The following is a 12,912-nucleotide window of genomic DNA, read 5'->3' as shown; positions in this document are numbered from 1 at the left end:
GGAAATACCTAGTTTGCTAACAGTACTTTGGAAAAAGATCTTGGAATACCATTTGCAAACTGAATATGGGACAGCTGTGTGATATATAGCTGCAAAAAAAAAAAGCAAATGCATTTTTAGGTGTTATCAACAGAAGTGTAGTTTCAAAATCATGTGAAATTCATCTCAAACACTGTATCCAGTTCTGGGCATTACTCCCTAAGGGGTCAGACAAACTGGAAGGTGCTAAGAGAAGGGCAGCTGGGATGATCAGGAGACCAGAAACTAAATCCTATAAAGAGCATGGGAGGGGGAGAAAGAATGGGAATGTTTAGCCTTAAGAAGAGGGAGAAGGGTTATGAAGCACTTTTCAAATACAGAGGAAGGCCAAGACATAGGCCAGATATGTGCTGAAGTGGAAGTTAGATAATTACCTATTGAGGATGCTTTAAGCTGGATGTACTAAGCAGGAAGTTGGATTTTTTTTACCTAACTGGCCCCTTACAACTGTGTTCTATGAAACATTAATCAAAACTAGCTAACACCTTGGGTATTTCTAATAAGGTTCTGAATTTCCCAAGAGGTGGGAAGTGTTTTAAATGCTATCCAGTAAGCTTAACACTACCAGCAAAACTGTGCGGGCCAAAGGTGCCAGGAGCAGGCAACCCAGTTATGGCCCGTTTTGCTGCTACTCTTGATTTTGTTGTATGTATTAAGTGCTTTCATTTTGACATTTTGATACATTTATTGTTTTGTTCATACCAGAAATTGCCTCATGGATGTAAATGCAACAAATGTATTCTAAAACTACTATTGCAGCAAAGGAAAAACAGATGAGTCAATGTCTCTGCTTAGCATGTTTCTCAATTCAAGTTTCTCATTCCTTTACTCAAGCAGATGTGCCAGCTCAGCTATATATGTGGGAAGGCAAAGCTCAGGAAGCCTACTGCTGTAATCATCCATCATATACCTTATGTCCTCTTATGGGAAGAACAGTCTAACATATGCCTTTCATCTTATCTATGGTAGATGTGTACAGTCAGCTACCAACACAATCCCTTGACAGAGTAGAACAGATTTGTCTTTTCTCTGCAGATGGGAAAGGGAATCAGTACTATTATGAAAGAGACCCAGAATATATTAAGATCCCTTAGAATTCAATCAAGATAAAATTTAAGCACTAACAGAATCCCAACGGCAAGTTAGTACTGAATAGTTATATTTCAAAGAATGAGAAAGCACCAAAATTGATTTTTTTAAATTTGGGGTATATGACTCATTATCCTGTTTGATAAAATTTCTACAATATATTCTACTACAGCTATTGTAAAAATATTTAATGTCATTTTTAAGTTATTTGAGCACATATTGAATCAAAGCATTAGGGGAGAGTTTACTACGGAAGATAAATCAATAGTATTCAGAGACTGTATACTTCTCCACCCAGAGAACATCACACCATATGTTATTCAAGAGCAAATAGTGCACTCTATTATTTTAAAAACAAAAATCACAAATATAAGAAAGCAAAACGGCAGGCGCAGGGGGCAAAAGTCATTTAACAAACAGAAAAACATAAGGATAATGTAGTCCTGGGGAAAATAGCCTTATAAATGAAAATTGTGATACTGTTTTGTTGCCTTTCTTACAATGTTTTAAATTTTAAACTATGAATAATGTATAGAAAAGAGACATTTATACATTAGTTCACAAGTTTATTAATTCATTACATATTCAACAGCATTAATACAGTATGTTATACTTCTGATTTTGGAAAGACAAAGCAGTTTTATACTCAGGTTTCTTCTTTGAGACTAAGGTTGGGCAGTTATTTCTCTGTATGTAACATTTCAACAAGAAAACATTTCTCTGCCATTGTAGCCTGCAGCATTACATGATAATTATGTTTCATGAGTATATATAACATGAACTTTTTTGAAGTTGCCATTTTTACGCAATAACCAAAAGAAAACAGAGGAAATATAGGATAGGGTTATACACACAGAAACACACAAACATTTTTTTTAACTACAAGCTACCATGCTTCCAAGGTTAAGCAAAAATGAGAATATATAAGCAGAAGGATCTGAAGAAAATATGAAAATCCTATCATATTCAACTATATTCCTGCTATTCTTAAAACTAATGTTCAAACCCAATTTCCATACACTAGACTAAAGATCATGCTCAGGAACTGTAGGCCAGTCCCCTGCTCTATGCCTCAGAGACTGGCAGAGTATAAAACTGTAGAATCTACCAGGGCAAGCATCTGTGGAGGGATCAGGAGGGGTCCCAAGTGATGCAAGTAGTGTTATGACATTTCACTGCAAGCCCTACCCTTTTTCTATGTGTGTGGCACATTGCGCACCTACCCCTAGGGCGTGGAGTTTGTGGCATAATGCTATGCTGCTTTAATCATTCTGATAAAAGCAGCAAGAGGCTGTGGATACCACTCCACAGAGGAACCCAAACAACAGTGATTATCCCCCGCAATCTATTTCAACTGTTCAATGCACAAGTTTTTAGGGAAAGCCGATTTACCACATATAGGGCAAAAGGTTAACTAGCATATAAGTAGACATTTATTATTTTGACTCAGAGAGTGGACTGTAAAGAATAATACACATCCTCCACCTGATGACCTCCAGATATATTTGGACTACCACTCCTAAACTTTAAGCCAACAAGATGGTAAGTTATGCTAAATAGAAACTTAAGCATTATAGTGTCAACACAGTATGAGGATGTAATATTTGTCAAGAGGAAGAGAATCTGATGTCACTGAACCAACACTATCCTAAAGTGTAGGCCTAAAGTGTAGGCCTAAACAGCTGACCACTGACCTTTAAAGAGAGGTTCTCCTCCCATATAGTTGGGATCTTAGGCAGTAGAGTTACTAAGTACCCATTTAACTAGTTCAAATAATAGTGCAGAAAATGCTATACTGAATGGAAGGCCACTGTAAAGAAAATACTACAGCAGGTACATAATCATGGTGGAGAGCATTTAATGGTAAAACTAACAAATTTCTAGAAAAAGGAAAACATGTTTTATTTTTAGCTACTAGCCTGGGGCACCTGAGATTTTCACAGCAGCAATTTCCACTAAGAAATCCTTCGAGGAAGAGTAGGCAGCCACTCCTAACATTTGATGATGGGATGATGTTAAAAATTTAATACCATTTGGAAAGTAAACAAAATTCAGAGAATCTTTAAATACATTCAAGATTTAACTCTCAAGAAAAATAATTTCTCTGACTTAATACTCGACTATTCAGATGTGTGAATATGTATCACTTGGTCTTTTGATGCAGGCAATATGATTTTTAACATATTGATTGATTGATTGATTGTCACCACCACTATTAACAGGAAAGGACATGTTAAGAAAATGAAGGTGGTTAAGACAGAGAAATAAAACTGGAAGGAGGGATGAAAACGGGTGTTTGGAATTCTACACAGCGCAATTTCTGACCTTGACCATTAGAGGGCAGTACAAACTAAAGTGAATCATGAAATACTGTTATACTGTACTATGAAAATTACAAATGATAAAGAATTATTCAAGCTCAAATTGGTACAAATTGAATTATTTGTTGCATAGCTTACTTCGCAAAATCCAAGAAAGATATATGTCCATGATAAAATCCTGGTTTCATCTCTTTCCATGAAGTTACATTCTTCACAAAACGTACCTATAAGAAAAAGGAAGTGTCTGTTAATGTTTTACAAAACAAAAACAGTTTATGTCTTCATTAGATTTTATATCCTGCTTTTCCTCCAGGAACACAAGGCAAATTACAGTGAGCTCTGCCTTCATTTTATCCCCATACCAGCAAGCCTGTGAAGCAGATTGGGTGGAGACAGAATGACTGGCAAAAAGTCTGCCAGTGAGTTTTCACAACTGAAGATGGACTTGAACAAGGTTTCCCCAATCCTACATCATAATCACTACACCACTCTGGCTCTGCCAACAAATATACAAATATTATTAAGAAATGCAACTCAGCTAAAAGAGTATCATGAAAATAGTTTACACTGATACTGTATTTACCTAAAAATTTAAAGTGTCTCTCAAGTACCAGCTAGTACTGTAATCCTCTGAGAGGTCAGGAGGGTGAACCAACATCATCACTATTTATTATGGATAGACAGCTGAAAACATTGGGATTTGCTAAACATGGCTAAGTTTTGAATCGGGAATTTCTTATATTTTATATTCTATAAAAATACTTTGAACAGCTAAGTATATTTGCTATCATTATTACTCAAGGTATATATTTATTATTCTTAACTATAGAATGTAGGAATTTTACACTGATTGACACAATGGGACACTGGTAAAATACAGGTAAAAGTAAAATCTCCAAGTCAGGCTCAACTCCTGGTTAACTTCAGCAATAGTTCAATTAATTTTCTTGGCAGAAACACAGAAATGTTTTTCCAACTTCTCATTCTAGCCCACAGAACTGGAGTTTTGAGTTGGAAATTATTATATATTAGGGCTATTGAAAGTATTTGAAAGCGGTGCTTTAAAAAGTATCTTTGTGTAAACAAAGGAGCCCTCCTCAAAGCATTAAGGCAGCTACATCCTTAGGACAGCTTACATGGCTGATTGAGACTGCCCCCAATTGTCTGCACAGAAAGCCAGCAATAGCCTTTTTGAAGGAGCTACATAAGCTTTTCAAATTGGCCAGCCCCCTCCCTACATACACACACACACACACACCAATTCAGAAGGCAACAAAGTGAAACTTGGACAAAAATTGATAAACATGAAAATCACCATCTGTAATAGTCTAATCTTGTACTTTCAGAAGTTGAAACTCTAATGGAAAATAGAGATAAGATAAAGCAAAAATATCTGCATTATTCTCATAATGTATCAAGATAATATATAATGATGTTCATGCTGACTGGAATTTCTGAGAATTCCAAAATAAAGTCATCTTGTCTGGCAAATGACTTTAGCTACTGCCAAAGAGAATACCAAACATCTGATGTAAGCTACATCTTGACCTTCGGAGAAGGAGTTTACTCTAGCCAATACACTTACATACAATTGTGAAGCCAATTTAAAATGGAGAATATTTCAACTGTAGGGAGGGAAAGAAAGTTGAATCCTAGAGGGGTATATAGTTACCTGACATCCTGACCAAAAGTGTTCCTTTAGGAGGTAAGGAAACATTTTGTGCAATGTGTGCCTTTCTAAAGAGGCAGAAATTTAGCAGCCATTTAAATGCAAATTTAATTCTGTTTTGGTATAGTAACAGTAGCTAGTTCTCTATGCTATGTCAAGTGAAACAGAAATATATAATATGGAAACCAAATTTTCTTTAATTACCTTCTATAGCATTATCACAAACTCTGATAAAGCATCAAGAAATGTGTCCTAAGAAATAACCATCATAATCTGTTACAAAAAATAAAAATAAAAATCCCTAAATAGAATTCTTCATTCCATGGGCTGCTACAATTTTTTCAAAGGTTATTACAAGTTTAATGTATTTTAATGCTGCTATTCAAAAGTGCATGAAGTTGCTAGGAATCTAGTAGCTATTGGTCCAATCTCCAGCTCTGAAGGATACTCTTCTAGTTTATTGAAAAGACATACAATGAATGCTTATTCCCAGTGGTTTCAAGTGAACAGTCACTGTAGCACATCAGAGATTAATCCAGAAAACATATTAAACACTATCACACAACTCTTAAATTTAAGTTTTGAATGTCTTAAATATGAATTGAACAGTATGGGCTACAATAGTCTTACTAGATGGTGAAAACCTGTCCTACAGCTGACATATGTAAGATCTAGACCAGAAGATGACAGAAACATTCCAAATAGGACAAGCTAGATGAACAGGAAAAATACCATTCCAACAATCAAATCTCAAGATCCAATGGGTCACAGATCCTGCCAATTATTATTACTTCAGCTCAGTTGGATCCAGTTTCAGTATATTCATGCAGTATGAGTTCCCAACTGAATCCAGGCAGTTTAATATAAGGGCCAGAAATACTAATGTGTGATTATTTTTTTTAAGGACTGTGCTATCTTGATGACCAAACCTCCATCTCATCCAGCACCTACATGATGAATGAAAGATCCCAGGAAAGTAAACTGAAGCAAATATTAAACTGCCCATTCAATGTTCTCAGTAACTTTTCTAAGGGAAATCTACCATCATAATGGCAGATAAGTACAAAAGACCTTACTGAAGAAGAAGCCTGTATGCCTTCTTTCATACTAGTATTTTTGTCTACTATCTCAAAGTAGTAAGTAACTACTTACTTACTGTTAATATTATGTATGTTGGTATCACTGTATTTGAGCCTTTCATGAACAGAGAATATTTATTTGTCATCAATTATTCAGGGTCATATGCAATTCTGTAAGTATTTTCACCATTACTTCCTCCTTCATATTGTTACAAAAGTCATAAGACAAACAGACACACACACACAAACATTTGGGGTTTTGTTTTTTTGGAGGGGGGGAGTGTTTTGAATTGGAGATTTTTTTCTAAAATTTTACTTAGGAAGATCAGAAAACATAAAAGGGTTTCTGCAGAATATTTTTTCCTAATACTTAAAAAGAAAACACTCAAAAGCTATTTTTGAATTTCTGGCATATTTAATCTGTTTTACATTTTCAACCCAGATGAATTTCCTAGAAACGAAAGACAGATTAAATATATCCTGATAGAGAATAGGTACCAGAAATCCTACAGGGAAAAAGCAAAAAATGAGAGCTTCAAAAATTCTCTGAGGTACAAAGAATAAGAATCACATATGCTAAAAGAAACACAAGCGAATATAACAGTTTACAAATTTCAAAACTTCTGACATATATGATAAAAGACAAGTACAACATTTTACTTTAATGGTATATTATTTCATTACACCTACATATTACGGTAAGCAAAATATGTTGCCAACATAGTTTCCCAGGTGAGGTTCCCAGGTGTGGGATATACATTTATGTAAAAAATAGTAATTCAGCATGTTTCTCTGGACCTATAACTCACCTCAATAAAGTCCTTTTTGATCAGCCATAAGTCAGATAATGTCTTTTTTGCTACCACTGATAGCATTTAAAGGGACATCACATGGTTAGCATTATTAAGCCAATTATTCTTGTAGAATTTTGGAAAAGAGGGCCGAAGGGTAATAAGAGACTAAGAGAGAAGATGGAAAATGATCTGAATATGAATCAGTGGATTCCATCAAGAAGTTTGTATGGAAAAAATTATATGACCCAGTTATGAACAAATCTTGGAAATAAAGGCTTAAACAACTTTAAAAAGCCAAGAATTTGCATCTGATATGAGGAGGAAAGCATTACCAACTGATATATAAAATACAGAAGGAGAAGAAGAAAGATTAATTCTAATTTAAACAGTGGGGGAGCATCCTACCTACAATTGTTTAACCATATATTACACATACATTTGCCTTTATTCAAATTTAAGTTCAATGAAGTTAAAATTTAAAATAAATCAGATCTAAAAACTTCCACTCTGATTCTAAGTCAGGAATTTTATTAGACCTATGTTTTGTTGTTCTCCACCGGGAATGAGACATCACCTCATGCACAATATTGTACGTTTGACAGAGAAGAAACCATAAGTAAGATTAATGAGCAATGAAGGATATATTAACTATGGTAATTTACCTGATCTTGTAGAGACATAACAGGATTGTTTTTGGTTGTGTTGATATGAAGAACATGATACTTGTTCCGCGCACAAAGATCATATGCAATGTTCGTGAAAGATGTACTTGCAGTTTTAGGTACCCGATTATAAATGATCACCACATCATCATCTTCATCTGGGACTACATCTGACCGAGAGCCATCTACTGTATGGCGCTGCTCTATTTCCCGAACTTCGTGTTTTGCAATAGCCCTCTCTGTAAAAAGAAACAAAGCACACAAGCAAAATGAACAAATTTTTAATGTGCCATTTATCAAACCAATTTAATTTCAATTTAAGCCTTTCATATATGTAATACTAAGAGATGGTTCATATGACAGACTAGGCTAAGTGACCTTTGGTTACACTGTGGTTAAACAGAAGCATCTTAAACATCCTAAGTGTCCTGACTCCCAGGAAACACTCTGAGACAGGGAACTGGTCTCTAATGTTTTATTGCTAATACATAACAGTAATCCTAACAAACTGAACAAGCGTGGGAAAAACCCAGCCATATAAACCCCGCAGGTTAAGGCGGTCCCAATCTGTGCCTCTTGGAATGGCTCACCAATTCCTCAGTGCTACACATGTGCTTAACAGTCTGGAAAGGAGCCCCCTGCTCGCCATCCTTACTCATGACATCGAGTTTGTAGCCATACCTGTCATGAGTAAGGATGGCGAGCAGGGGGCTCCCATCCAGGCTGTAAAGCGCATGCGTAGTACTGAGGAATTAGGTAGCCATTCAAAGAGACACAGATCGGGCCTGCCTTAGCCTTTGGGGTTTATATGTCTGGGTTTTTCCCACGCTTCTTCAGTTTGTTAGGATTTTCTGTCATGTAGCAGTACTAAAACACTAGAGACGTATTCTTGTCTCAGCGTGGTTCCTGGCTGTCAGGACAATACCTTTTAGAATGTTACTTTAAAAAAAATGAAAACTTCAACAACTATCTTGTTGCTGTTAGTTTGGCCACCTCCGTATTAGATCCATGCCTCTCCTTGCTAGTTAAGGCTGCCCGGGAGGGGACATGTGATTAGGTTTGGGCAGTAGTTAATTCTTCCTGGAAGGAGGGGGTGGCTCTGATGACTCTTAAGGAGGCAATGGTGAGCTCACTTCTCAAGGTGCCATCACTTGACCCAACCAGTCTGTACCCGTTTTTATCTAGTTTCCAATCTTCCCTTTTTAGGGAAGGTTGTGGAGAAAATGGCCCACTGCAGCTTCAAAGGACTCTGGATGAAATGGACTATCTGAACCCCTCTTGGCTGGGATGCAGGCTGGGGTATGGGACAAAGACGGCATTGAATGCACTCTTGGATGACCTTTGGTGGGAGCAGGATGGGAGTAGTGCATCCATTCCAGCTCTTCTAGACCTCGCAGTGGCGTTCGATACCATCAATCATGATATCCTTCTGGACTGGCTCCGGGAGCGGGGGGTGGGTGGCACCATGCCGGTGGTTCTCTTCCTTCCTCCAGGCCAGATTCCAGTTGGTGTTGAAAGGAGGAAAGAGGTCAAATCTGTGCCCCTACTTTGTGGGGTGCTTCAGGGCTCAGTCGTTTCTCCCCTCCTGTTTAACATCTACATGAGGCCACTGGCTGGGATCATCTGATGGTTGGGTGAAGTATCAGCAGTATGCTGATGATACTCAGCTTTACATCTCCACCCCAGGTCGCCTGAGTGATGCGGTGAATGTCCTGTCCCAGTTCTGGAGGTTGTGGGGGCCGGGATGGTGTGCAACAGGCTTTGGCTCAACCCAAGCAAGACTGAGTGGCTTTAGGTGTTTTGACTTTTTGGTGCCAGGGACCTTCCATCATTGGCCTTGGATGAGGTGACATTGCCTCAGACAGACCCAGTGCACAATCTGGGGTACTCCTGGACTCACAACTCCTGCTCAAAGAGCAGGTAGGAGCTATGGCTAGGAGGGCCTTTGCACACCTTCGGGTTGTGTGCCAGATTATTTTATTTTATTCATCAGATTTATTTAGCCGCCCATCTCACAAACTTGCCTCTGGGCGGTATACAATAAATAGTCAGCCAAAACAATTAAAGTAAGTTAAAAACAGACCCAGTTACACATAGAAATAAAATAAAAATAAAACTGCAGGAGAACAGACCTGCTGAAAAAAATTTTTGGGGGATTTCCTAAATGCCAGTAGGATTGGGGCTAATCTCACTTCAGGGGGAATGATGTTCCAAAGGGCAGACGCCACAGCAGAAAAGGCCCGCCTCCTGGGTGCCATCAGATGAAACTCTTTAGCAGGCAGGACCCGAAACATGTCCTCTTGCCAGACCTGATAGGATGGATAGATGTGATTGGGGAGAGGCAGTCCCTCAAATACCCTGGCCCCATGCCAAGTAGCTCTTTAAAGATCAAAACCAGCACCTTGAATTGAACCCAGAAGCAAACTGGCAACCAATGCAGCTCGCGGAGCAGGGGTGTAATGTGTGCTATTCTAGGGGCACACATAACTGCCCATGCTGCTGCATTTTGCACCAGCCGAAGCTTCCAGATGCTGTTCAAGGGCAGCCCCATGTAGAGTGTTTTACAATAGTCCATTTGGGAGGTAACCAGGGCACGAGTAACATTTGCGCCTGTTCCTGGATGGAAGGCCATGCTTACTGTCATTCATGCCCTTGTGATCTCCCATCTGGACTACTGTAATGGGGCTACATGGGGCTGCCCTTGAAGCAGTGTGCCAGTGTGCTTGAGAGTGCAAATCAATGTGCTGGTTGTCACCTTTAAAGCCCTTCATGGCTTGGGAGCCAGTTACTTGAGGAACTGTCTCTCCCCAGTTTTTTCTATCTGTCTGATCCTATCAGGCAGGATGGGCATCTTTCAGGTCTGGTTGGCGAAGGAATGCCAGTTGGTGGGGGCTATAGACGTGCCTTTTCTGCCATAGTGCCTGCCCCATGGAACTTTCTCCCCATAGAGATCAGGATGGCCCTGAGCCTGCTGACTCTTTGTAAGCCCTTGAACACCTTTTTCTGTTCCCAGGCCTGGGGCCTGAGTGTGTGCAGGGACTGTTTCTTGGTTATATTAGTGATTATGATATATCATATATTCTTGGCTGCTATGTATTTTAATTTTTATATTATTATAATTGTTTTTATTTTATTTCTAATTTTGTTCGCCACCCAGAGTCACTTATTGAGATGACTGGCCATACCAATTGAATGAATGAACAAACAAACAAATAAATAAATTTAAATAAACTACAGGAAGAGGAAACCTATCAGTTACCTTGAAGGTTGCTGGGTTATGGGCTAATCTTAGTCATGGCTAATGCTAGGAAGAATTTAGTATGTGCAAATATGATCATGCTAATTTGGAACTGATACTACTATTCAGGGTTAACAAAAATAAGAAAAAAGATTCGCACGGTAAGTCTTTTTCCACATAACATCCTACAAATAATGACTATAAAATATCCAACACTTTGCAAAGGCAGACAGTTGAAATGATACTGCACATAATATGAATTTTACAAAACATTAGCTGCTGACCATTCTGGATTTAGTCAATTAATTGCAAAAAGGAACTGAAATTTAGATAAAATGAATTCTGTGCTTATTTTAATTAAGCTCTCTCCCTTCTGTACGATATTACAATGAATGGCTTTGCAAAATCCAATTAGATATTAATTGCAAGTCTGATAAGAAGAGAAGTGGAAGCTCTTTATGACAATATCATCATTAAAGATGCAAAGTTTCCATCTTTAGCACAAAAACACAAGCCACAAAAAAGAAAGGAGCAAATGAAGCAAGTGGAAAACCTGAAATGGACATTCAAAGAAATTGGGACACTATATTTTTGTGTTATTCTCAGCATCTTTCCAAGTAATTTGCTAAATGAATTTATCTCAAAACATAGCCAGTACTATTATCCAAATTAAATGTACCTTTTCTATATATGGATGCCTGTTGCTTATAACTGGCCTGAAGGTAAACTGCCTAGCTTTACTGTTGGTAGTTATTGTATAACCATACAACTCAAACCCAATAAAGTCCAAGCTAATAAATGTAATCTTTCCATAATGACTATAGTAATCCTCAATGCAATCTCTTAAACTAGTCAATAAGATAGAAATAAGAATCCTAATTCTGTAGATATGCATGGTACATACTGTCTTTGCAAAGGGTGGGGTGGAGAGAATGTTGGTATTTTAGGGCAGGAATAGACAACCTGAAGCTCTCAGACAAAATTCATGTAGATAGAAAAAAAAAACAAAAGGGGGGTGACAGGAAAATCTGAAATCAATGGAGTGAACAAAAGAGGGAAAATCTAATGAAAGAAGTCAGTTTAACATTCTGGAAATGACGGGGGAGGGGGAGGGATAAGGGGGGAGGGGATAAAGAGAGGGAGACTAAAATGGCCAGAAGAAAAGCAAGAAGAGAAAAACCTCTGTGAGCAATCAGTTGAGGTCTCTAAGAAATATGCTTGTTTGGCAGCAATTTGTTGGGTGGGAAAAGGGCAAGAAAATGGGTAGCACTGTCAGTATCTTGCATCCACTCTCCCTGCTATCAGTACTGTATGTGGCTCCCAATACATTGCCCCCAGAGAAGAGTGGGGCTTTCACAGGAAGCGCTTCCCTGAATAAACAGAGCGAGCACACAAGCAGGAATAATATAAAGTATTTCATTTCTATAATTGCTTTCTGTGACACATATAGCCTTGGGGCAGACAGACAAACAAAAAGAATCTAAGCAATAAAAACCCTTTTTCTGAAAACAAGAAAAAGGACAAGCAAAACCTAAAATATATAATGAAATGCTCAAATGCATTAAACAGGTGGCAGATACTCTATATATATTACAAAAGCTACCTTTTAAAATTGGATTCTAAAAACAGTGATCTGGGTAATTTTTCTCAATTCACCAGCTCCCTTTCTTTTTACTTCCCTTCTCTGTCAGGTTTGTTCACTTGCTTGTGTTTGCGTTACATGCAAATTATTTCATTGACCCAATTGTGAAGGTTCACTGTTGCTTTCAGTTCAATTCTACTGAATGATGGCAGACTCCTAATTGTTTGCATCTAAAAGCTGGTGGGAAAAGAAAGGCAGGCACAAAAAAGGGGGGGGGAGCACTAAAGAAAAATAAAACAGTCTCTTGTATCTACAGTCATGTGAAAAAGGAAGTACATCCCCAATGATTTTTTTATTTTTTCAACCTCTTTTAAGATACAAATATCTGATCTTCATTTCAACAATACTGATAAAGTATAATGCTATAAATATCACACAC

The 12,912-nt window shown here is 37.9% G+C and overlaps 1 protein-coding gene across 1 annotated transcript in view; it reads right to left on the bottom strand.

The window, feature by feature from the left end:
- Positions 1-12,912, bottom strand: part of HS2ST1 (heparan sulfate 2-O-sulfotransferase 1) — a 99,515-nt gene that overhangs the window by 15,431 nt on the left and 71,172 nt on the right. The window contains exons 2-3 of the mRNA XM_063298220.1: positions 7,654-7,892; positions 3,588-3,673 (exon numbers count right to left, since the gene is read on the bottom strand). Coding sequence (XP_063154290.1) covers positions 3,588-3,673; positions 7,654-7,892 — 325 coding nt within the window. The remainder of the gene's footprint in view (positions 1-3,587; positions 3,674-7,653; positions 7,893-12,912) is intronic.

Source organism: Candoia aspera, chromosome 3 (genome assembly GCF_035149785.1).
Source record: "Candoia aspera isolate rCanAsp1 chromosome 3, rCanAsp1.hap2, whole genome shotgun sequence".
NCBI lineage: Eukaryota > Metazoa > Chordata > Lepidosauria > Squamata > Boidae > Candoia > Candoia aspera.
The sequence above is the reverse complement of the archived record's forward strand: the minus strand, read 5'-3'. Positions and strand labels throughout refer to the sequence as shown.